Source organism: Cupressus sempervirens, chromosome 1 (genome assembly GCF_028749045.1).
Source record: "Cupressus sempervirens isolate cs-2001-9-10 chromosome 1, ASM2874904v1, whole genome shotgun sequence".
NCBI classification, from domain to species: domain Eukaryota; kingdom Viridiplantae; phylum Streptophyta; class Pinopsida; order Cupressales; family Cupressaceae; genus Cupressus; species Cupressus sempervirens.
In genome coordinates, this window is record NC_143118.1 from 230,225,220 (window position 1) to 230,252,115 (window position 26,896).

The window sequence follows — 26,896 nt, forward strand, 5'->3', positions numbered from 1 at the left end:
ATTGGGATTACAATAAATAGTATAGTTGTCACTATTATGGAGAGTATGGACACATTCTAGAGAATTGCATCAAAACACTAAGAGGAAATTAAATAAATGGTTAAATGAAGAGATAGTTTGTTTCAATTGTCTCAAAGTTGGACACATAAGTAAGAACAGAAAAACCAGAACACCAACACCAAGCAATGGAAATGACAAACCTAAAGGAAAGAAAACATAGATAGAGATAGTAAGAGCTCAAAGTAGTAGAGTAGAGGAAACTATGATCACCCAATTTGATGGATCAAGTGATCACACCATATCTCACTAAAGAAAATAAGGTATGTAGGAAATATATACTCAAAGCTATATTTTACATCAGTTTCTAGCATTGAAGTGATGAAAAGTCATATCTACATAAGTAATTATGCACTACAAAATGTTAGAAATTGAAAATCATAAAGTACAAAGCATCAATGGTACAATATATATTAACCAAGCCTTATAGTATAGACCAAGTGATTAAGGAAGATAACATACTAACTACATGGATAACCTTGACTGAGCCAAAGTGAAGACTAAGCTAGCTATCATAAACCAACTAAGTATGAAGACATTAATTGTATAACTAAAAATGAAAGATTCAAGGTATTTATCAAATTTGGTGATTCATTTGCACTCACCAAGCAACAAAATAGCTCAAGAGAATATTTTAAGGTGATCAAAGCAATTTTAGTGACCAGAGCAAAGAATCTCAACACGTTAGTAGTAAAATTGTGAAGTGAAGTACGCATAACTCTCAGTGCCGAGTAAAATATTTAGTGAATATATATGTGAAAAGTTTTTTTTTAAAACCTTAGAAAAAATGACATATTTAAGTAAAATGGTGAAGGATAACAATGCTACAATCATTAGGAATGATCAAATTCCCTCACCCAACTTTAGAATTTTAGTGAAAATTGATAAAATTATTGATGATATTGGGTTGTTATCATCAATTCCACCCAGCTTATTGATAGTTCAAGATTTAAGATCATGTTATTAATGTAAAGTTGGAGAAATTGGAGATTTCAAAATAAGGAAAACTTATGAGAAGCTATGTGTGGATGGAAACGTAAAGGACAAATAGAAGATCATTGCAGAGAAATGGATCATTGCCTTAGTGAGGTATAAAGTAACCTCACCTGAAATCAATAGCAACTTCATCCTCCATTTATCAACTCGCTTACATTTTCTATACACAAAAAAAATGCAAAACATTCACAAGTCAGAGATATAGATGATATTTAGATTTGAAATTTAACATGGACTAATGATGAAGTATCATATTATCAAATAATTTAACTGTGCATATTAACAAGATTGGCGATGTGAGCACAAGTAAAGTGAAGTAAAGCTTTGGCAATAGCACATGATAGTAGATGAATGTATTAAAAAAAAATTTGAAATTCAAATATTATACACACAATGATTAGTTTTCTATTAAGGCTACCACTCATTTCAAACTAAAAATTTCAAAGAATGCTCAATTTTACCTGCTTTGTTTCAAAACAAAAGCAACACCAAAAAGGTCCATACAATTTCTCTCTCACTAAATTAAGAATCTTTGGAAGTGAAATAAAAACTAGAGTGGACTGAATTATCACAGTTGGATCCTCATGGCAACTCAGTATCTTCTATCCTTATCATAACAATAAACCTTCTCAATGATAAAGAGAAAATAATTGAATTGCATCATGATACATGTATAAGTTCCACATAACAAGCCAACATAAATAATTGAATTGCATCAATTTTTTTTGTCAACAAATAGCCAAAGAGTCAATACCAAATATGAAACATCAACAAGGGACCTTCATACCATTTCAATTGTTACATAGTCATGAGTAAAAGTTGAAAAAATTGCTTGTAGAAGGAGTGCATGAAAACACATATGATGGCATTTTTAGCATTTGATATATGGTTCTTTAACCTCATAGTTGGTGAATTTTTAGGCAAAAATTTTGGACAACACAAGGAAAAATAAAAGAATATACTAAAGATTCTCAAACGACAATAGAGTTAGAAATAAAGGAGAATTGCACAAATGAGAAAATTGCATTCCTTCACAAATATGGTGTAGATACACACCTTTAAAATACTAAACATATCTTTTGACAATGTTGGAGAGTCAAAATTTGTAGTGCCGAAATGCACAAATAGGAAAACTTCATTCTTGTAAAAATATGGTGTGAAGACACACCTTTGAAACTTAATGGAACTCTTACCACCATGACTTCAGCATTGACCCCAAACTATCTTCACCTTCCATCCATTCAAATTCATACTGCAAGGAAATTAAAGCATAATATGCAAATACATGTTGCAAGGAAATTCATGCTGCCATGACAAACATCTACCACTCACTAGTGAATATACACATCTATTTCAGCCAAACATGTTTTTCTTCCAACCCAACCAAAAAAAATGAAAGATGAAGGAAAATATTTTCAAATACCCACCAAAACCCTTGATCTTCTCTTTGTTTCCAAGTCTTGTTCACTATTACTATAAAGAGAGCTCTAACAAATAACCTAAAAAATAAAAGTATTTATGCACAGATCTGAAACATTTTTCCACTAAATAGAAGTTAGTAGTTGAATATTATTTGGAAATCTTACCACCATCACACTCTAGAGACAATTAAGCATCATTGCATAATGTTAAGAGAGATGGAGATAATTTACTCAAAATAGGATTTTGAGTACAAAAGAAGCTGCATTTTAGAAATCAATTTTTGGAACTAAATGTGGAAGCAAATCCTGGATACAATGAACATGAAGAAGTTGAGGCTGATTTCAACCCCAATAAACTTGGAGAGAAGATCTACTTTAGTGCAGAAGTCTAGGAGACAAAACATCAATTTTAGGTTTATATGTTATACTATTGCCAAAGTGTAATAAGAAAATAACAATTAAGTGCATTATAATCATACAATAAATCTGTAAATGATATGAGTAATTTGTTAATGAAGCAGAACATTGCCTAGTAGTTCTAAAAAGTAATATAACATGAAAGAACACAGAACAAAGAATGTAAATGCAAATGGTATTTGCTAATTTTAATCTTGCCCATAAATATAGTATGCATTATTTAGGTTTGGTGTTATTATAAAGATTCAAGAATTAATGAAAATGACAAGATTCCTTTCCATAGAAGAGAGATCCCTGAAGCCCTTTTATAAGTACGTCATTTTTATATTAGCATTCTTGCTTTTCTCTTGGCTTATCCATAAGATATGCTTCAAAAACTACATTTTTCAAAACTAATTTGTAACTGCTTTCTATTTTCTCTAAAAAATATTCATTTCTACTTTGGAAGTTGTATATTTTATGCAAAAGCTTTTCACATATAAGAATACTTTTGTTTCATTAAAAGCCCAGTCTTGCATTTTTCAATGCCTTTTACTCATATAATATGTAAAATATTTGTATAGTCTTAATTTCATTTGCATTCTTTGGAAATATTTCTTTTAACTTATGTCTATTTTGAATGCATGTTCATTTTGTCATACCCAACAAAAAACCAAATTGCCATATGATACCCCTATGATGCCAACATACTAAACCCATTAACTTTAGAACAAAGTTTCAATTCACAAATCTAGTTTTGTACTAATCTGAACTGTGCAAAGAACATGCACCTAATATTATATTTTAACATTTTTCTCTCAAAAATGTTGTGAATAAAATGTTGACCCGGTTCGCAAGATTGGGGTCCAATTCATGCATAAGTTTCCAATCTAGAGCTTTGAGTAACTATACAAAAGAGAACCATGATCAAAAAATATAAAACATTTAGTCTAGAATTAAAAATATTAGAATATTTCCCTGGGAATGTAAGCTTGAACTCATAATACTGCTATCTGTTCTACCATTTTCTCATGCTCTCCATCCTCATAGAGTTCTTGGAACCTAAGAAAACATCTAGTTATCATTCAACAAGAATATATTACAAGAAGATGTCCTACTTAATGATTGCTACTATTCTTTCATGTTGCAAAATACAAACTGACTACTACCTATATTAATCAAACTGCTACTATATTGTTGTCTACCAAGCATCATCAATTTACAAAATATACTGCCCTAACAATTTATGGAATCTGTGCTCTCTCAGCAACAAAAAATTATAAAATTGCTTTCAGATGGCACATAGCTGGCAAGGGTACATAAGACATAAAGAGATAAATACACACAAACAAACAAAATTGTATGCACCTAAACCTCATGGCTTAAATGCTAAAAGTTGCCTATCAAAAATGGATATCGAAATTGCAATTTGGTTGTACAAAATCCATCAAAAGCAGTGAATCTTTACCTGGAAACTTACACTAGGAGATATAATATGCCCAAAAAATATAAGCTATGACTTAGGGTTTCAAGCTTTCAAGTGATGGTGAGGAATTCTACATAAATTGACACAAATCTTCTCATCTCCAAATTGGCGTTGTTTTTCCCTAGAAGTGGTGGAAGCCATGAACCAAAAAAATAGAGGTGGTTGGCTCTCCTCCAACACCTCGACAAACTCAAAAAGCCCTCACTTATCTCCACATGACCGAGCCTCGATTCACCCATGAAGGCCTCAAAGAAGAAGAAGATGCAGAGAATGAGAACGAGAAGATGAGGAAGATTTCCAGTGATACCCAACAATGATCCATCTGTGTTTTGATTTCCAACCATGGCTACTAGAGGCTTGCTGGCATATTATAATCTCCAAAGTTTCGTCATGTCAAACACAGAAGAGATTATTTGTCTCAACCATACAAATGCAAACCCTAGTGTGAACATCGCAGAGCTTACGAAAAGTTTTGGAAAGAGAATGGAGAGAGTAGTCATGTGAGTGTGTTTAATCAACATGTGTCCATATTATCATAATCAATATTATATTGTTCATTTTTAGGTGATACTCGTGTAGAATTGAGAGAAAAATTTATCATCGTACATCATAAAGTGTACAACTATAGGGTTGTTGATTATTCTTTTAGGTTAAATGGTGGGTAAAATTTAGAGGGTAACATGTATAAAATTTGACTTTGTGTGATTATTTTGGGAAAAATAGTTAGTGAGTTGTAAGTGGAAGTGAAATAAATATATTAGAATTTAAATAGGTTCAAAAAGAATAGTGCATTTTAAAGTTAATTTTAAACTATAATATATTCTCATTTGAACATAAGTTGTGTTAAATATGATCAATCATTGGTTTCTTGTTGTTTTATATGAGATTTTAAAATAACTAAAAAAAATGATATCAAAATTTTTTAGGATTCTTTAAGCATTTAATAAGTTACATTCATAAGAAGTATTTGAACATATTTTCATAAGAAATGATGTTTAAACAATCATTTGTTGAAATTTATATTAGTAAGTTTCAGTCAAGACCTCCAAAACCTCATTTTTAGGACACTTTGAATTAAATTGATTATTTTAACAATTTGTCGAATGAGTGGTAGCCCCAAACCTTAGTTGAAGTTAGTTAAGTAGTCATTTTACATTTTACTTTTTTTTAAGTCCTGCAACATTCAATTCTACAATTATGTGTTGACAAAGTTAGCTCTCATGACTACTGGCGCCTCTCCCCTAATGACTAAGGGAGTTTGGGTAGGATTTTATGTTCTAGATGCCTTTCATGGGTTTTTGCCCTATGACCTACAGTTTGGGACTTCCACCTTTTTCTCTACTTTCCTCTCATCTTTGGGTGGCTTGTTTTGGGGTTCCTTTCATGTTTGATATGGGATCTATGGTTGTCCCCTCTTCCTTGAGTGTGTTTGATGTAGTACAAGGTGATTTGTCTTTGCTTATGTCCTAGTGAAAGGGTGTTGTGAGCTTGATTATAAAATCATTTTAAAAGGGCATCTTATCTTTTTATTTAACTTGGTCCCTTTGATTTTGATTATTTCAATAGCTCTTTAAAATCTATCTTGAGATGTTCCTCTTGTTTCAATTGAGAAATTATATCTTAGTGTTTTGTTCAAGAGAGGAAAATATATCTCAATATTTTGTTCTATTGTTTGGTGGGCTATAAGACATGCATCAAGAGGGTGTCTCTTGGGTCATAAAACACACATCAATAGGGTGTTTCTTTGGCTTGTGTATTAATCTTTGTCTATTTTTTTGATTACTTTCCCCCTTGTTTTGGGGCGTCTCTTAGATTGTTCCATTAATTTTTGTCTATGTTTTAGTTACTTTACTCCTTATATTGGGGCTTCTCTTCGGCCAGAGCATTATTTTTTGTCTAAGTTTTGGTCACTTCCTCCTTTATATTTGGAGGTCCCTTGAACTAGTACACTAATCTTTGTCTATGTTATGGTTACTTTCTAGTTTATATTTGGGTGTCTCTTGGGCTTGTCTATTGATCTATAAATTTAGGTATTAAACCAACAATTAGTATCACGACTATTACAACACACAAAGATACTTCTTCTAATGACCAAGTCTAAAAAGATTTCATTCCTCTGTCTACATCTCATGTAAATGCACACTTTTAAATACCCATAAGAACTCTTTCTAAATTTTTTGCACATTTTTATGATCATAACATCTCACCCACTTGTATTGTGAACACACGATATATTAGTTAGACTATATTCTCGCGTATACATTATTTTTCCTTAATTAATATTTCTATATGCATTTTAAAAGAAAAAATAGGTACACATAAATAGAAGGAACAACATCTTCTGAACCTTTACAATTTTAAATGAACTTATTGATTATAATAATGACACTTATTTGGCTTGGAAATCAAGCTTCAACCTAATAGCTACTTTAGATTTCTTCCTTGTAGTTAGTTGTTTTAAAGTAGTGATTATTGGAATATTTTTTATTTATTTGTATTAATTTAATATCTACATTTGTTGATTTAATTAAAAACTTTCACACAAATTTTTTCATTCACTTCATTATGTCAAATAAGCATGTTTTTAAATTCATATTATGTGAGCACTCAATTTGCTAGCTTTATGGAATGTATTAATTTCCTTTCTTTACAAAATTATTTTTGTGTTGTTCTTCTCATCATTTTATTTTGAACATGGTTATTAAGATAATGGAAGATAATTTGAATGTTCACAAAAATAAATTCCACAAACCAAATTGATTCCTAACCATTAAATCTGATATATGAAATATGACCATTTCCTATTACAAAACAAAAAGATCAAAGAGGATAAATTCATAGAATCTTTAGATAAATCACTTGCCATGGTTTGAGTTTATTGTATTCAACTGCTAAATGCATTCTGTTACCTACCATTAGGCAATAGATTCCTATTATTTTATTTTTTATAAAAGTTTTATTTCTGAATCAAAAAAGAGATAAAGAGCATTATAGGAGGGGGAAAACAGGGCATGAAAAATGAAATGCAAGGGAATACATGAGAAGGCTAAACTTACTCGTATGGATTTATCAATTTGTGCCCCCTTTTAGTTAAACACACTTGCGCTAAACAAATAGTTTGCATTTGTCTTCTTAGTTAAACTTACTTCTGATAAAAACTTGCATGTTGTAATTTCCTAACCTTTTTTTAAAAATATTGTAACAATGCGAGTTTTGAACTTAAGACCTCCAAGAAGGAGGCTTCCAACAATTCACCACTAGACTGTGGGTGGGACTCATTTCCTAGCTTTATGTGATGTTGCTCTCAAGGAAATTCACTTTTTGAGTTGTCCTTCACTATAATCATTTTGTGCTAATTTTCATAAATAATAGGATTTTCTTATAGTTGGTAAACCCATTGTAGTAGTTCTAATTACCTATGTTAGTTGCACAGATGGGGAGAGAATAGGAGTGGTCAATGGAAAGATGGGAGATGATTTGCCATCGGAAGAGGAGGTGGTAAGCATGCTCAAGGAGAACAAGATTGGGAAATATAGGACCTACAAATAGAAGCCGACTATATTGAAGGCCTTTGCAAACTCTAGTATAGAATTAATGGTTGGATTTGTTGATTTCAACTTAACGAACATGTCTTCCAACAAGAGTGCAGCAATGGAATGGGTGAATGGGTATATTAAACCCTGCTATCCTGCTCCCAATATTAAATACATTATCATGGGCAATGAAGTATTGAGAGTGCCCATGACTGACAATTATGTTCCATATCTTCTTCCTGCCATGACAAACATTCAGGATGCACTTGATAAAATGATTTTGGATAACAAGATAAAGGTGTCCACTATTGTGTCATTGGCATGTCCCTTTCTCCAAACAAGGTCTCTCCATCTAAGGTTACATTCATTACAATGGTGAAGGATTAGATGACATATATTTTAGAATTTCTAGACTAGAACGACTCTCATTTTTGGCCAATGTCCATCCCTACAAAGGCAATCTTGAAAATAGTTCCCTCGGTTTAGATTTTGCTCTATTTAAGAGCTCAACTGGTGTTGTGAGAGATGAAGATGTGATCCACAAGAACTTGTTCGAAACTATTGTTGATTTTGTTTATGTTAACATATTAATCATTAGGGTTTAAAAGTTAGGTTAGATATTTTAGTTGTAGTAGTTATTTTATAACAGTTATTATATTGTTATATGACTACCTTACTTATGTAATGAATCATGAGGAATAGATACAAAAAATTTTCCATTATGTTTACATTATTTTCTATTACATCAAATTTTAGGGCCTAACATGTCCATCCATATAAAAACTATCTTCAAAACAGTTTCCTTGTTTTATATTTCACTCTATTTAAGAGCTCAACTGGTGTTGTGAGAGATGGAGATTTGATCTACAAGAACTCATTTGATGCCATTGTTGATTCTATGATGGGAGCCATGGGATTTCACAACATACCAATTGTTATTGCTAAAATAGGATGGCTCTCCACATGCAACAGTGTTGCAACTACTATTGAGAATTCCCAAACTTACATGAACAATTTGATCAGGCATGTTTTGTCAAAGGAAGGACACCCAAGAGGCCTAGGAGGAGCATCGAGACTTTCATCTACTTTGTTTTCAATGAGAATCGCAAAATAAATGGGAAGGAGGAAGATAAAAACTAGGGCCTCTTCTACCCCAACAAAACCGTTGTCTATCCCATCTTATTCTCTCCCAGCTTTTCTAAAATAGTAACCCTCCTCTTTTATATTGAAATGGATTAATAGGGTGGGTGTGATACTATGAAAAAAGTGGGGTGCAATTATTAGTACAATGCCTTTCTAACCAATTTATACTTGCAAGTCTTATCGATTGATTAGTTCTTGATAGGAGTTGATCATAATGATTCTATGAATGGCGATGTAATGTTTAAGCTATCAAGAACTAGTCTTATGTGTATCATTTAATTACAATAATAATTAACAGATTCTATATTTTATTTAAGTACTTATGATCTATTGAAAAATATTGCATGCATTTGGTCTGGACTGAAACTAAATGTAAGTGCACAGAATAAAACAAAGCTATTTTTATTATTTACTTTCTTGTTATGCATTAATGAACTAAAATTCATAATCATTATATATCCTAAACAAGGTGTAGCTTGGTGGAAAACTTTGTATTTCTGTTACCTTCAATAAGCCATTAGACTCTAGATTTTTGCTTCCATAAAACCTTTTCCTATTTTGATAGCTTCAACCACGGTTCCATCGGGTTCCTTCCTAACTTTCCCAACTCTTCATCTTCATAATTTATCTCCATTTGGCTTTGAACTCTCTCTATCTTCCCTACTAGAAGTCCTTCTTTTCTTTCAAATATGTTACCAACATAATTCTTATTCCACCCTTTTACTTTACCTTTGATCTCTCTTAATTCAGTACACATATTAATCATAGAGGAGCTCACAACTGGGGCATTCCACCATCTATGAATGAGACCCCTTAGGCCTTGGTACGAGAGCCACATGTTCTCAAATCTAAAGGGGGAAGCCACTCTTCTTCCAGTGACCAATTCCAACAAAATAGCATTGTGATTAGATCAAGTTCTAGTAATTTTAGCTGTGAGATGAAAGTCATCTAGATTATTCTAGTTAGTGGATAGGGTAAATCTGTCAAGTTTTTCTTGGATCAGTCTACTGATCTATCTTTTTTTGGTCAAAGTAAACTTAGAACCCTCCAGATCCAAATCAATAAGCCCCAATTTTAGTATAAACTCCCCAAGATCTATCATACTATCTAAGTAGTCCTCAGTTCCCCCCACTTTTCCCAATCGTAAAGGGGAGAATTGAAATATCCAGCTATCATCCATTTTGTGTTCTAGTTATTACCCATCTAGTTGGACAGAGTGAACTAGAACGATTTTCTCTACCCCTGATTATTAGGAGCATATATGTTTACCAATTTCCAAGACCAACCAATTATATTATTTTGTGACAAGATAAAGTAATGGACTTAGGAGAAGAATGAATTATAGTACCAAAGATTTTATTCTTGTTCCACATAATAGCTAGACCTCCAAAAGCTCCCAGAGAGTCCACTGAAACTCTATCCACCACAAGCCACACAATACTAGCCATTTTTTCAAAACCCTCCTATTGCATCTATGTTTCTTGAATCATGATCATATCTACTTTGGTCTCTTGAAGAGCACACTGTAAAATATGATGCTTTGTCAAACTATCAAGACCTCCCAAATTTCATGATAAGACTTTCATTAAAGTTAAAAAGTTGGGACCTGAACCATCAGACACAAAGATAAAGTAAACACTTTGGTCCCTTCTTTCTTTTTCTTCACATTCCCTTAGTGCTTGTTACCTAGGTGGTTTGTGGTTGACATTTTCCTTCTCTTTAAATTTTTTTTTTAAAAATCATTTCCTTGGTCTAGTTTACTCTTTTTTTGTTATTTTTTCTATCAACTACATTCCAGTTGAGTTCTTCGAAAAGTTCCTCATTTTCTTCTAGTTCTTTATATGAAGAAGAAACAAACAGAAGTTTCAAAGCTTTAAGTTGATCCCTAAATTTGAACGTACAAGCATCCTCTAGATCATTAGGGGATGAAAGGGGAGTCAAGACTACATAGAAACTGGAGAGGTGATCATGGCTTAAACTAGCAAAGGGTTGCAAAGATCCTATGTTAGAAGGGTTAGAGAGAACAAACGTGTGACATATTACTTCATCTAGAATCTTATTCTGAGTAGACTTCAAAAGAGGACTATTTCACTTTAGTATAAGGGACAAGGTAGGTTGACTAGGTGGGAATTTAGGATTACTTGTAATGACCCTTTTAAGATTTACCCCTAATTTGTTCTTAGTTGGGTTAAGTTCCTGTGAATAACTTCAAATATGGTTCTATAGTGGTATGTATATTGAATTTGTCTTTTAATAGTTAAAAGTTCCCAAAATTCTTGAAGTATAGATATATTGATGAATTGTATGTAAGGTTAAGAATATGTTTATAATTAGAAATATATTCTAATTATATATTCCTATCTTAAAAATAATTTTTATTAACTCTACTATTTCATCGATAATCTTGAAGTAAGAATAATGGTAACTCTAATATCCCAATAATCTTGAAGCAATAATATAATGATGATTTTGATTATTGTATGGATAGGCTAAGGTACGTATATCCACATAATCCAAGGTCTCACTCTGCCCTGTGATCTGATGCCACCTATACTAGTATTGTCCGCACGTTGACTTGCAAATTTATTCCATTTTCATTCTTTCCTTTTACTTTGCTAAATTTGTATTGATCCTTATTGTTCGGTCTAGCGGTTCTGCGCAGTTGACTTGGTGCCTTTTTGTTAATATGCTTCGGGGTTGAATCCAATTTGATGCCTTTTTAATCTTCAATCTCTCTTTCGTATTCTGCACTTTTTATCTAATTTCCTTCAACGCTTTATGGACTGTGTTATTGTTTATAACGCTTGGATCCGCTCTCCTCAAAACTTGTTCCACGTCTTTGAAAGTGGTGAGTTGGTATATCCCTCATGGAAGTTGATATGCCATAGTCCATGTCTGTCCAAACCCGATGAAAGGAGGTGGAGCCTTCGGTGGATTAGATGCACTTGGGTTATGGGAGATTGAACCAATAATATAGTCTGCAGTATTGTTTTCCTTTCTCCTTTCTTTGTTTTTAGACTCTCAACAAAACTCCATTAATATATGCCGTGAGCAGACTTGTCGTTCAATTGGGGCACCTTTCCAAGGTAGGTTAATAAATATTTAATGTTCATTCATTTACGATTAAGTTAGTAATGTTTTTATGATTTGATATTGTATTATAATTATAATGATTCAATCCTTTATTACTACCATTATTTTAATTATTTAATTGATTATTATTATTGCAAACAAAGCTTGTTATTTTTTTTGAATACTCATCTTTCTGAAAACTAGATTATGATCGCCTTATACTTAGCTAGCTATAGGAGTCCTAGCTTCTTAAATACTTAGTATAATTTTGTTTATTATATTGAATATTAACATTCAGTTATATTTCTTACTAATATAAAAATATATGTTTATATATTTATTATTTATTATTTATTTGATGACTTTTATTATTAAATCTTAATTATTATCATTGTATAATATGTTATTCAAATATTCATATATTCTTAAATTTGGGCTCATGACAAGTCTGCCTCTCTTGAATTTACTTGTCCTCAAGCAATAATCGTTTTCATATTTGTTTCACCTTATGTAACCAAATTGACTACTAGATCCCATTCAAATGTTTACTTATAAGATTACTTCATTCTATTCTATAAAGAGTTACACATGTAATATGCATTTCAATGCAAAGTATACATATGAATGTATGAAGTCACGAAGAAAACACGAAGCATACACATTGATGCATGAAGACACGAAGTAGACATGATGTAGACACATCATACATACCCTTGATTAGATCCTAAAATTAATAATGCATAGTGACTATACTTCTTCATTAGGCTTATAAACCTTGCAACCAGCATCAGTACATGCATATATATAAACTTCAAAGAAATTTGAATGATAATAAGTTAATCCAAGCCAATTCCTTGCTAATCCCAAGAGTGGAACTTTGACCCTCTTGGCCCCGGTGGTAGGTGTTAGGCATCCACACAAGGTGGTCTACTTAGTGGATTGCTTGTTGGCTAGAAAGGTTCTTGTGAAAAGGAGTCATCACTATCTTTCCCTTAACTAGCACTACAATAGGGTGTCCTAACCACTCTCCCTTGATTGCAAACTCCATAGGAAAGTGGTGGGATTCCCTTACTATCTTCCCCTTAACTAGTAATGCAATAGGGTATCATAGCAGCTCTTCCCTGATTGTAGACTCCATAGGAAGGATAGATGTCCTTATAGTCTTTCCCTTAACTAATACTACAATAAGGTGTCTTAACAGACCTCCCTTAATTGCAGACCTCATAGGAAAGTTAAATATGGTCTTTCCCTTAACTGATACTACAATAAGGTGTCTTAACAGACCCCTCTTAATTGCAGACCCCATAGGAAAGTTAAATATGGCCTTTCCCTTAACTGATACTACAATAAGGTGTCTTAATAGACCTCCCTTAATTGCAGACCTCATAGGAAAGTTAAATATGGCCTTTCCCTTAACTGATACTACAATAAGGTGTCTTAACAGACCTCCCTTAATTGTAGACCCCATAGGAAAGTTAAATATGGCCTTTCCCTTAACTAATACTACAATAAGGTGTCTTAACAGACCTCCCTTAATTGCAGACGCCATAGGAAAGTTAAATATGACCTTTCCCTTAACTGATACTACAATAAGGTGTCTTGACAGACCTCCCTTAATTGCAGACCCCATAGGAAAGTCATACACAGTAAGGTTTCTATATAGTCTTTCCCTTAACTAGTACTACAATAGGGCATCTTATAGACCTTCCTTGATTGTAGACTCCATAGGAAAGCTACTTGAAATCCCTAAATTTTTTTTTTTGAAATATTCAACTTTACATCTTTATGATTACATTAGTTAAGAAAATTTACAATTTCATATTTTAACTATGGTTGAGCTTCCTCGAAGCTCCATTGGTTCTCTTGATCATATCTCATCTTCTTCGGTGTTGTCCCTTCTAATTCTGGGTTGAGTATTTCCTCTATTCTATGAACTTGGCTTTTCTTCCTGCATTTATGTCCTGGTTCCCATGATTCCTTGCATTTGAAGCATAAATTCTTCCTTCTTAAGTCTTCTCATTTTTTTTGAGCTTTCTCATCTTGGCATAGGTGACCCTTTTCAAAGTCCTCACCATAGTGAAAACATTTTCTTTTTGGGGGTTCTTGCTTGTGCTTTTCATTCGTACCGTGGAATGGTTTGCTATGGTTGTTTGAAGGTCTACAACTTGATGATGAAACTTCTAATCTCAAAGCTGTTTCAATGGCATCATCCAAAGATGTTGGTTTAAGAGCACTAACCAACCCTCTTAGTGAATCTTTTAATCCTTCCGTGAACAAGTAAGTGAGTCTGTCATTATCTACTGCTGTAACTCTGATTGAGAGTTTTTGGAATTCGGTTATATAACCTTCGACTGATCCTTGTTGCTTGATTTGAGTAAGCTTTCTAAAGTCTTCTTGAGGGTGCTTTCTATCAAACCTTTTAATGAGTTTTTGAGAGAATTCTTCATAAGAAGTAATATTTTGGTGTCCTTGAGTAACAAGGCCATGATGCCACCAATCATGTGTCATGCCTTCTAAGTGAAGGATCGCAAATTGAAGTGCATCCTCTTCTGTCATCGGGCTAAGGGTAAGATAAGTGTTCAATTTTTGTAGCCAAGTACGTGCAGTGGTCTTTTTCGATCCATCAAAATTTGGAAGTGTTACTTTATTTACTTTGCTTTTAAGGTCTTGATTTTGCGGTCTTCTTCCTCTCCTGGGAGTTTCTTTTCTATTGGCTTCACAGAATTCTCTAAATGTTACTAGCTCTCTGATTTCTAGTTCAAGACTGGCATAAGCTCTTGCATTCTCAATAGCATTATTGGTTGTTCATCCCTCTCCTTCCATCGAGGGGTCCTCCTGAGGTAAGAAAGGGGGTTTGGGCACCTGAGATGATGAAGCTCCATTATTTTCAGAGTGATTTGAACTTACGTCTCTTCGACTAGCATTGTTGTTTCTTAGATTGTTTATGGAATTTCCCATGTTTTGCAATGCTTGAAGGAGTGCTTGGTTTGATTTCTCCATCTGCTCTGCTAGAGTTTGATTTGTTTGTTCCATAATGTTCCTAAGTTCGTTAGATATTTGTTCGTTCATCTTTGCTCCTCTTGTCATTTACTATATTTTCAAGATGGCAGGACCAGGTTCTGATACCACTGTAATGACCCTTTTAAGATTTACCCCTAATTTGTTCTTAGATGGGTTAAGTTTCTATGAATAACTTCAAATATGGTTCTATAGTGGTATGTTTATTGAATTTGTCTTTCAATAGTTAAAAGTTCCCAAAATTCTTGAAGTATAGATATATTGATGAATTGTATGTAAGGTTAAGAATATGTTTATAATTAGAAATATATTCTAATTATATATTCCTCTCTTAAAAATAATTTTTATTAACTCTAGTATTTCATCGATAATCTTGAAGTAAGAATAATGGTAACTCTAATATCCCAATAATCTTGAAGCAATAATATAATGATGATCTTGATTATTGTATGGATAGGCGAAGGTACATATATCCACGTAATCCAAGGTCTCACTCTGCCCTGTGATCTGATGCCACCTATACCAGTACTGTATGCACGTTGACTTGCAAATTTATTCCATTTTCATTCTTTCCTTTTACTTTGCTAAATTTGTATTGATCCTTATTGTTCGGTCTAGCGGTTCTGCGCAGTTGACTTGGTGCCTTTTTGTTAATATGCTTCGGGGTTGAATCCAATTTGATGCCTTTTTAATCTTCAATCTCTCTTTCATATTCTGCACTTTTTATCTGATTTCCTTCAACGCTTTATGGACTATGTTATTGTTTATAACGATTGGATCCGCTCTCCTCAAAACTTGTTCCACGTCTTTGAAAGTGGTGAGTTGGTATATCACTTGTGGAAGTTGATATGTCGTAGTCCACGTCTGTCCAAACCCGATGAAAGGAGGTGGAGCCTTCGGTGGATTAGATGCACTTGGGTTATGGGAGATTGAACCAATAATATAGTCTACAGTATTGTTTTCCTTTATCCTTTCTCTGTTTTTAGACTCTCAACAAAACTCCATTAATATATGCTGTGAGCAGACTTGTCGTTCAATTGGGGCGCCTTTCCAAGGTAGGTTAATAAATATTTAATGTTCATTCATTTACGATTAAGTTAGTAATGTTTTTATGATTTGATATTATATTATAATTATAATGATTCAATCCTTTATTACTACCATTATTTTAATTATTTAATTGATTATTATTATTGCAAACAAAGCTTGTTATTATTTTTTGAATACTCGTCTTTCTGAAAACTAGATTATGATCGCCTTATACTTAGCTGGCTATAGGAGTCCTAGCTTCTTAAATACTTAGTATAATTTTGTTTATTATATTGAATGTTAACATTCAGTTATATTTCTTACTAATATAAAAATATATGTTTATATATTTATAATTTATTATTTATTTGATGACTTTTATTATTAAATCTTAATTATTATCATTGTGTAATATGTTATTCAAATATTCATATATTCTTAAAATTGGGCTCATGACATTACTAATAGGGAGACCTCAAGGTGGGAGGGGAGAAGGAGAGGAGGGGTGGGGTATGCTCTTCTCCACACTGACCAAAGGCACGTGACCTCCTACAAAGGATGGGCAAGAGATATTCAGGTGACCAAACCTTTTACACTTGACACAGAACATCTATGCTTTCTCATACTCCAAATGCCAAACAAAAGAACATATATTAGATTCTAGTGTCACTACAGTTGGAATTTCCTTGTTGGCCTAACACTCACACAAATTCTAGAAAAGATGAATCTAGACTTAGATTGAGTAATTTTATCCATCGATAAGAGAGTACGAAATGATTCTACAATTCCTTTGAACACTTTATTGTTCCAAAATTCAAGAGAGAGGCTAGGGAGACAAACGCAAGTCAGAAACTCCCATCCAAGGTCTACCACTAGGTCGAGTATAGGCTTCCATTTATATATAGCCAAAGTACTTTTAGCATTAGATCCTAGAGATCATAACCCATTATATAGAACGTAAGTGATACCTTCCTTATTACAGAATGAGAACATAAAAATATCATTAACCAACACATTGATTTTAACACTTCCTTTCAAGGACCAAGTAGAGGTAGTGAATTTCCCAAGGAGCTCAATAGAGGGTCTGAAAAAAGGAAGCAGCCAACTAGAGTAAGTTCAAGTTGTTTAGTCATTTCCTTCAAGATCACATCTCGGATGTTAACAATATTCTCTTTCACCAAGAAAAACCCTTTGGATACAAATGGGTCTAGGGATCAAACAACTGCACCAGCTACCTTTGAGACAAACAATATTCCTTTCTAGATAGGGGGGCTTAGGGGCTACCATCAACAATTGTTATCTTTTCTTTCCAAATAGAACTAGTGGGGAGGGGGGGCGAGAGTTGGTTCTTCAAAGAGGTTACCAAGCTAGTAGTAGCCTCTAAAGGCTTAGATTGGATCTTGGGGATCTCTAGGGAAGGGGTAGGATTACACACTAGAGGGCTGGGATAGTAGGAATCCCATTGGTCAGCCCATGACCAGACATGGGAGTAGGGGAGATATGACATAGAACCAAGGGAAAGATTTAGCAATGGAAAATTGTAGAGTTGTGGACCTGGTCTTCAATAATAATATTAATTAATTTTGGTATGTTAAACTATTGTATAAATAGATAAATTCTAATTCTTTTATTTAAGACATTATTATGAGATTGAGAATTAGAAATAGTATATATAACATTATCATTTGCATGAATATTAATAACTTAGACATTTATAATTTTTTGTATAGTTTTTAAGTTAATTAAATAAATATAGTGAATTAGTTGTAGTTGTAACACTAAAATATATTTCTATTTGATTTTGTGATTGTGCATATGAATTGTTTTTTAGATTCAATTAAAAATAAACTACACTTAATTTTAGTATAGATTTAAAATCAAATTTTAGATATTAAAAGTAAAATCTAGATATATTGTAATCTTCACATTATAACCTATAAATTTAATCTTTCTATTATATTTTCTATGCAAATAATTATAAATTTTATATATATAACTAAATTTTATTCATTTCAAAAAATTGTCAATGAGTATTAAACTTTTACAAACAATCTATATGCACAAATTACAAATTGTGAGTTTCAATCTACCTAAATGCATTTCTACTTAGAATATGAATAATTATTCTAATAATGCATTCTCAATTTCTCATACAAATATTACATTATCTCCCCATATACTTTTGATGCTATGTGTTAGGATTCACCGATATACATGGTTTGTTTTATATAGAAATTTTCTTGATACCTTTACAACTGTATATGATCTTTATTTGCATTTGAAATGTGATTGAACACTTGCAATTAACACTCTAATTGCAAAATACCTCTTCAAAAAATAAAATATTTTCTCCTCCTAAGTTGAAAGGCAGGGGCTCCATCTTTGACAAGAGCTCTTTTTTAAATCAAACTTTCAACATGTCCCTATGTCATTATTTAACTCTATGTTTTTCTTAAATTAAGCAGATAAAAAGTGTTCCCAAGCATACTTTAAATGATAGGAAAATGATAAAGTAGAATCTTCTTCTATTTTAGTGGAGTAACAACTGCTTAACAAATGAACATGAGTAACAAGATTCCATAATCATGGGGCCACCAACTCCACCAAGTGCTTCTAGAAAATTGATCAACAAATGGTAGCCAAAATAAGTTTAATGACCACATGGAGACCTACCCTCAGTATTGATGTCAATTTAGGGTTTATATAGTTTTAATTTCAATATTTTATAAGCTACTATAGATTTTGTTTCTAGCTTCAAACATTATAAATTAATTTCCTAATACCACCTTTAAAGTTGATTAATACAATTGTTTTAACATCCAAACAAGTGCCTTTGATTTATATTCTCACATGAGATTTTGGAGAATTATTGTTCCCTCGCATAGTTGTGATCTTTGAGAGTCATAGCTATCACCATTATCATCTTCATACATTCACTATCTTGCACCAATCAACCATATCTCCATTTCTTTATTGACTTTTGTGCATGTGCTTACAAATATTAGAGCAACCCATTACATTACACGATATTTGCAGATAAGAGGATAATGGAATCAAGTGTTTCATGAGGGTATTTTGGTATAAGACTAAAAAGGATTTCTAAAATTAAAACCATTTGTAATTTATAACACTAAAAACAAATTTGTCATTTCATGATAAAGTTGTTAGTAGAGTATTTTTATTTTTATTTTTAACATGATATAAATTGATTTTCAATATATCTTAAAAAATAAAAATACAAAATAAAAATGAAGTTCTAATATGGATAATTTTAAATTTTTAATCATTTTTCAATCACTATGATATGATAACAAATATTTTGCTATTTTATATCCTATAAACAATACTTATAACAAACTCATTGTAGCCATTTCTATATGGTTAAAAAAAATTACAATGAATGAAACGTTTGGGTGCTGGCTAAATAGCCTGAATGTTTGTACCTAGCCTAACTTATTTTAATGTTTATTAATTAAATTAAAATTCACAAACCCATTATAGGTGATTTTTAATTTAATTAATTAATGTTAAAAATGGCAGTTATATATCACATCATGTGGAAACACTCATGTATTTAACCATTGGCAAATATTTTGCTAACACAAATTTCACTATTTTATATATATATAAACATGTTGATTGAATAGGTTAGATAAACTAATAACAAAATTGGCCTACTAAGCGAAGAGACTTAATAGTCACTTAGGCTAACTATGGGCACCTAGATCTCCTAAACCATAAGTCAAATTATGTCAATCTTTTTAGTGTGCCTCTTAAAGCTGAGGTTTTAATGTTTGAGCATTTATGGATCTCTCTAAGAGGCCTTGGAGTGTGAAGTGGTTGAAAAGTGTCATTTTAAAACACTAGTGTGATACTTGTAATATTCACCCCCCAATAGTCACTAACCAAAAAAGTAGAACTTTCACCTACAAATGGACAAATCAATAACCAAGAAAGTGAAAAAAATGTTCAACCATTAATACATGTTTGATCAACTATTTGTACATGTTAGCATTTTGAAGTGAAGGTCTCTTCCCCTAAGACCATGACTTTTGGGGATGACCTAAGTCTGTTGGGACAAACAAAGCATTGCACTGGATGGACTCCTCGAAGTTGCCGCAACATACCTAGTTCTATGTTGTCAATTAATCATTTTCCTGAATTGTTAGAGTTCAATATAAATTTATTATCATTCTATTATTTATTATTACTATGTGTGTGAGATTTGGAGACAACATCCTCTATCATTTCCTTGTGGAGGCTCAATTGGCTACTCAAGGGCTCTAAAATATCACCAAAATAGACAATATCAAATTTAGAACTATAGAATTGATACTCCTTTGGTCATATGTAAGGAAACTTGTGGCTACCTTTTCTCCAATTTCAAATATTTCCAAATGGTTTTCTTGTGACAAATAAGCATTAGTCATCTAGAGAGTTTTGTTTCCTGTACTAGATATTAAGAATTTTAGTACTTGTTTATGGTTTAGTATTTTTTATTTTTCATAAGATTGAATGAACAAGGTGGTCCTCTATAATCTGTAGTGTATCAAATTAAGATAGAGAACTATTGTGTATCAATTGGTAATTTCTCATAATTCATTGTTTCTTACTTGTTCTAAATTATTTTATTTTTTATGAATTTATTAGTTTTTATAATTAAAGAATTAGTTAGGCTCAATTTCAAAATTTGGTCCATTCATTAGTTCATTCATCTCATTTGCACTCTTCAAATTTATCGCACCAAATGATCCATGTAACAAAAATCATAGTTAAGAACATACAGATAGTTGCAGACAACCATAAATTTAAAAAAACTCAAAAATTTGTTACCACTGCTAGAGAATTAAACAAACAACATAGAAAATAAAGGAATTGAACATATCAGTTCATGTACATTTGAACAAAGCATTGGAACATCGTCATGTTTAGCTTACTTTTCAAGTTGAGATCGAATGACTATTTATTTGTTTTTGTTAATTTGGATTTTATCAAATATGCATTAATTAAATCTATATCTCCTTGTTATGTTTGAGTTGATTGTTGTAGTACTTTTTGTTTTGTGCCTTTTTATACTATAGTGCATTTGTAGGAGCTAAAGCTTTCTAATGACTTGAACTAGCCTCCACCCAACTATTGACGTTGGTGTTGGAGCTTTGGCAATGGACAATTATGACACTCCAAACAAATAACCTCACAAGTTTGTGCTAATGGTTTTCCTTGAGGTACAACTACCAGTATCCTTGATGTTGTGTTGCTTGTTCAAGATTTTGAAGATTTTGATCATTCTTGTGAGTGGCTTAAAAAATACACCTTAATAGGTAATTTTGTGGGGAGGCTTCCAACCGAAAACTTGTTGTATGATTGAGTTATTAGAGCTTTGGTCTCTAGAATAATATATATCATTCATATCTTTCCATCGGAGGCTTCCAACCGAAAACTTGTTGTATGATTGAGTTATTAGAGCTTTGGTCTCTAGAATAATATAGATAGATATCATTCATATCTTTCCATCCCTTTTTAACTCCCTCTCTATATCTCCTCATTCATATCTTTCCATCCCTTTTTAACTCCCTCTTTATATCTCCTTTCATTCTTTATTTCAATTTCCATCTACATATCTCCACTTTCTTTTGTTAGTAACTTTGACACATTGTCTCTTATTTAATATCCACACAAAAAGTCAAGAAATAATTTAAGTCTACAAGACATGATTTCTAGGAATGTGATCTAAGCATAAAATTCCAACAATAGTCAACTAATTACATTGTGACTTTAACTAGTCAAGTATTCTCCAAGACTTTAATTATTGGCAGAAAATACGAGTCAACGAAACAATAATTTCTAGGACGGATTCAACATGAAATTATAATCGAGAACAATTTATAGAAACGCGCTAATCCTGAAAGTCCACTCGGTAGAGGTGATAGGCATCATCGAGCTCCTTACGAAGGACCTTCCTCGCCATGTATTTCACTCCATCGCCTTTCCCTATATCTACAAATGGGGTCCAAAACAGGGCAGATGAACTTTTTCCTGATTGCGTGCATTTCAATCCTATGCTTCTCCGTCCATGGAGGTAATTTCACTGATTTTATTTATTCTAATCTCTCTGCATTTCAGTACTGTACAATCAAATAATTAGTGGTAGCGTGATTAATGGGAATTAATCTGGTTTCCTTAAATTCAATCTCGATTTCAGTCCCTGAACACATATTTTTGAGCATACAGATGCGCAGAGACAGAAGATTGGCGTGAACAATGGGATGTCAGGATCAAGCTTGCCGTCGCAGGAGGAAGTGGTGAGTTTATTGAAAGCGAACAACATTGGGAAATACCGGATTTTCAAACAAGAGCCAAGCGTATTCAACGCCTTTGCCAATTCCGGGATCGAGTTAACCGTGGGAATTGCCACCGACGACTTGCAGAGGATCTCGTCGAACCAGAACGAAGCGAATAAGTGGGTGGATGAGAACATAAAGGCCAAATACCCTGCTGTCAATATCAAATACATTTCGGTGGGAAATGAGGTGTTGGGAAAGACTGACAAGGGCCAGTACTTGGTGGCCGCGATGAACAACATCCAGAGCGCTCTGGGCAATGCGAATCTGCAGGGGAAAGTAAAGGTATCGACGACACATGCTCTCACAGACATAATCGGGGAATTCGCGCCTCTGAATCCGACAATGGGGAGTTTCACCGGTAAAGTGCAGAACGAGATGAAGTCGGTTCTGCAGTTCCTGGCGGAGAATGGGTCTCCCTTCATGGCGAATCTGTACACGTATTTCACCTACGACAGCAACAGAGACTCGTACAACTTGGACAACGCTCTGTTCAAGCCCTCTGCTCCCGCTAACAAAAACGGAGATCCCAGCTACACAAGTTTGTTTGTCGCCATGGTTGACACCGTGTATTCTGCCATGGAGGGCGTGGGATATTCGAATATTCCAATCGTGGTCACTGAAAGTGGTTGGCCGTCGTATGGGACTGGCGTGAAGGCCTCCATTGCCACGATTGAGAATGCCCGGACTTACAACAACAATCTGATAAAGCATGTGTTGTCCAATGCAGGGACTCCGAAGAGGCCAGGAAAGAGCATCGAAACATTCATCTTTGCTCTGTTCAACGAGGACCTGAAGGGAGGGGACGAGACGGAGAAACACTATGGCCTCTTCTACCCTGACAAGTCACCTGTTTATCCCGTTAACTTTACTCCCTAGGTGGCTCCCCTGCTTAACTATAATCTTGCTATGGCCGCTGCAGAAGCGGTAAGAATAAAAGCCAACCCCAAATAACATTATGTGGGTTGTCGCTACTGTGGACTCCTTACTGGAAAGTCATTGATGAATAAGCTATAATATTTGACATTTTTATTACTAGCACTTGTACCTGCAGGTCCAAGATTACGCCGATTGTTATGCTGAAGATTGTGTTTACAACTGGACAGATCTTATTTATTCGGTTGTAATCATCTCTGCGATCAAGCCCATCTCCAGTGCATAATCTGGAGGTGACAGCAAGACTAAATTACTACAACAGCAGAGTCCAAATTTCATATTTGCCACCCAAACATAACCTTTGAGATTGGATGCCTGCCAAAACATTTGTGATAGCAATGTCGTTGATTTGCCATCCTCATAAAATTCTATGAAAGTTTACTAAACGTATTAATTATGTTGCTACAGCCATTGCCTTCTTCATAAGACCAACAGCAGCTGCTCCTTTACTAATTACACATCATAGAATTAGAGGAATGTTATATATTTAGATGGAAACAAGAGGAAATTTAGACGGATAACAAGAAAAGCAGCTCCATTGGATGCCTAGGAATGCAGAAATAAGATGAAGATTCAGCTCATTGATCCTGGATGCACAGTAAATGGAAAAGGCCAGATTGACATTAGATGATTCATCTATACCATATTCAATATTCAGAGCATTAAATTTCACATCAGAAGCCCAAGAGAGATTGCCAGGAGCAAGTGTTTATTGTGGCTCATACCATATACTGACAAGATCAAGAGAAACCCAAATTATCCAAACAATCTCTATTTCACCAATGACACAAATAATAATACTGTACAAATCTATTATCATATAATATATAGTTACATGCACCTAGGAATGCAGAAATAAGATGAAGATTCAGCTCATTCATCCTGGATGCACAGTAAATGGAATAGGCCAGATTGACATTAGATGATTCATTTATACCATATTCAATATTCAGAGCATTAAATTTCACATCAGAAGCCCAAGAGAGATTGCCAAGAGCAAGTGTAAATATTGTGGCTCATACCATATACTGACAAGATCCAGAGAAACCCAAATTATCCCCACAATCTCTATTTCACCAATGACACAAATAATAATACTGTACAAATCTATTATCATATAATATATAGTTACATGCTAACTTTGGCATTTGGCCTAAAAAAGAACGAGTGTACGCCCAACATCAATCCCTTTACTAAACAGAGAGAAAATTACTTGATTTTAGTGGAAATGCTTAAACGAATTGGGTAAAGAATAATTTAAACAGGAAACTCTCAAATATTAACTAATCATCTATATTTTCTGCATCTTCATCTTGTTCAAGCATTTCATTCATCATTGCTATCTGACCTTTTAGTGTAGCATTCTCCCTCTCAATTTCCATTCTTTTGTTGCCTTCTTGCTGAAGGCACAGCTGAAGATGCTCCAGCGAGTGAGAATCCTCTTCTAACTGTTCATTCAATCCATTTATTTGCCTGTCCTATTTTTCCAACACAACAAACTTAAAGCTTTTGTCAAGTCACATTAACAAAAGCAACTGTATAAGACAATATCATGATTTGGACTAAAATGATGCGTGAAATAAATAAGCAAGGTAGGCATGATTAGAGATATATCTAAAGAGTAAATTTTTTAAACCAGGTTAAATAATTTGAAGCTTTCAGATGTGCAATAAATGAAATAGGATATCTCTGGGAAAGGAAGAAAGGACAAAGCAACAAAACTTAAAATTCAAGCAGGATAAACATAAGCCATAGAAAATAAAACTGATGGATAAAAGAAGGTAATACCTGAGCAAAATCTTATGGAAGAATCATAGACATCAGAATTGCTTAAGCGATAAGTATTAACCAGATAGAAAGGATATGTGTGGAAACCTTGAAACAATAGACACATGCACTTTATAATAGGAAAAAAAGATGGAAATCAAGAAAGATGCAGTGCCACAAAATTATACACTGATATATCTACATACAAAGGAATTTGACGAACATGAAAATGAGGAAATTTGTTACAGATCTTATACATCTGTGCTGTTACAAGCATAAATGTAGGAAGTCTTATACAAACAGGCTCAGAAAACAAGCAAAGCACAGCCACAGAGATTGGAGCAAGTGTAAGTAGTTGGCTGGACCGTTGTTGTTTATTCTCATTTAGTTCAGATTTGATACAACCAATCAGGTCAGACTTTCCTGTTCCTGCGGTGCCTTGAATGATCATATACAATGGTATAGCTAGCTATAATTTGAACATGTATAGTAAAATGACATCAAATTGGAATCTCGGGTTGAACCATTTGCCAGGATGGGATGGTGTGTCATGTTACATCTAAACAAATTTACTATTTCTGGTATTGTAATAAGCTGAGTTCATCCAAATGTTTGTTAAATAGATCGCAAGAGTTTATACCAATATCTTAATGACTAATGATTGGCATCGAAAAACACTTTCCCTCCCTTATCCAGAGATTGAGACTGGCTTAAAAAGCTCTGGTTTTTGCTGACAAAATAATTGCATAAAATTGAAACCACAATTTCAAACCTTTGATGGGATGTTGAAATCACACAGCTTCAGCCTGGACTCAGGAGGGTGTTCCTAGAGGCAGCTTAAATAAGACTGAATGTGCTAAATGATGAAACAATGTGATAAGTTGCAGTAGATGCCCAAATAAAAGGTGAGCTGAAATAGGGAGTTCTTTAAAAATCATTTATTAGAGTGTTTATGCTGAAATACTAGGGCAATTGTAAGGAATAAGACAGAGGTGAGCTGTTAATGGTTAATAGACACAAGGTTTTCAGAGTCCATGAGACGGACTTAAAAACTTTTGGGAAAACTTTTTTCAACGTTTTGGATCAGGCTTCTGTGATCCATTATCAGAATGAGAATAATGAGAAACTGTATAGTTGACTAACTCTGGCTTGAGTGGGGAACTGGGAAGAATGATAAAAACAGGGCCTTGTTGAAATAGTAGAACAAAATACCGAAATATCTTATCCTCTCTTGAATAAAGTCTTGTGTATGCTAAGATTGCTAGAAGATCATACAATGACTTCAAGGTTCCTTTAATGCCAAGTCTTGACTGTGGATAAGATCGGTGGTTGATGTGATTTGCTGATGATCACAAGGGGCCTTACGTGTTTATTCATATTCATTTCAAGCCATACTGGATGTGGGAGCTATCTTAAGGTTTTGCAATGAAGCGTTTTTTTTGGATTTTTCACAGAATATGCAGAAATTAAATAGGATGGGGTTCAGGAATTCTATTCTAATCCTAAGGGTAGTGATAACAACAAATAGTATTCTAGTGGACAAATTCCTCAATTTACTGAATTCAGCTTTGCCAAGTTATACTACAACTAAGCATGAACCAGTGCAATCTTCAAGGGTTATGCCAAAGATTTTCATATCACCGCATACACCATCATAAAGAACAATGTATACAAATGATAGAAGTTGAGCATATGCATGAA

At 33.4% G+C, this 26,896-nt stretch overlaps 1 protein-coding gene and 1 pseudogene across 1 annotated transcript; both read left to right on the top strand.

The window, feature by feature from the left end:
• LOC149577008 (glucan endo-1,3-beta-glucosidase-like) overlaps nt 1–9,128 on the top strand; it is a 33,107-nt pseudogene extending 23,979 nt beyond the window's left edge.
• Nucleotides 9,129–22,071: 12,943 nt separating this feature from the next.
• LOC149577009 (glucan endo-1,3-beta-glucosidase-like) lies at nt 22,072–23,527 on the top strand. Its single transcript, XM_089821551.1, has 2 exons — nt 22,072–22,230; nt 22,383–23,527. The coding sequence occupies exons 1-2, from the start codon at nt 22,155–22,157 to the stop codon at nt 23,369–23,371; spliced, it is 1,065 nt and encodes a 354-aa protein (XP_089677677.1). The 5' UTR covers nt 22,072–22,154; the 3' UTR covers nt 23,372–23,527.
• Nucleotides 23,528–26,896: the final 3,369 nt, after the last annotated feature.

Excerpts from the sequence above, each read along its gene's own strand:
- LOC149577009 (XM_089821551.1), top strand. The coding sequence starts at position 22,155 with ATGGGGTCCAAAACAGGGCAGATGAACTTTTTCCTGATTGCGTGCATT. Across the intron at positions 22,231-22,382 it reads ATGCTTCTCCGTCCATGGAG|ATGCGCAGAGACAGAAGATT; the intron begins GTAATTTCACTG and ends TTGAGCATACAG.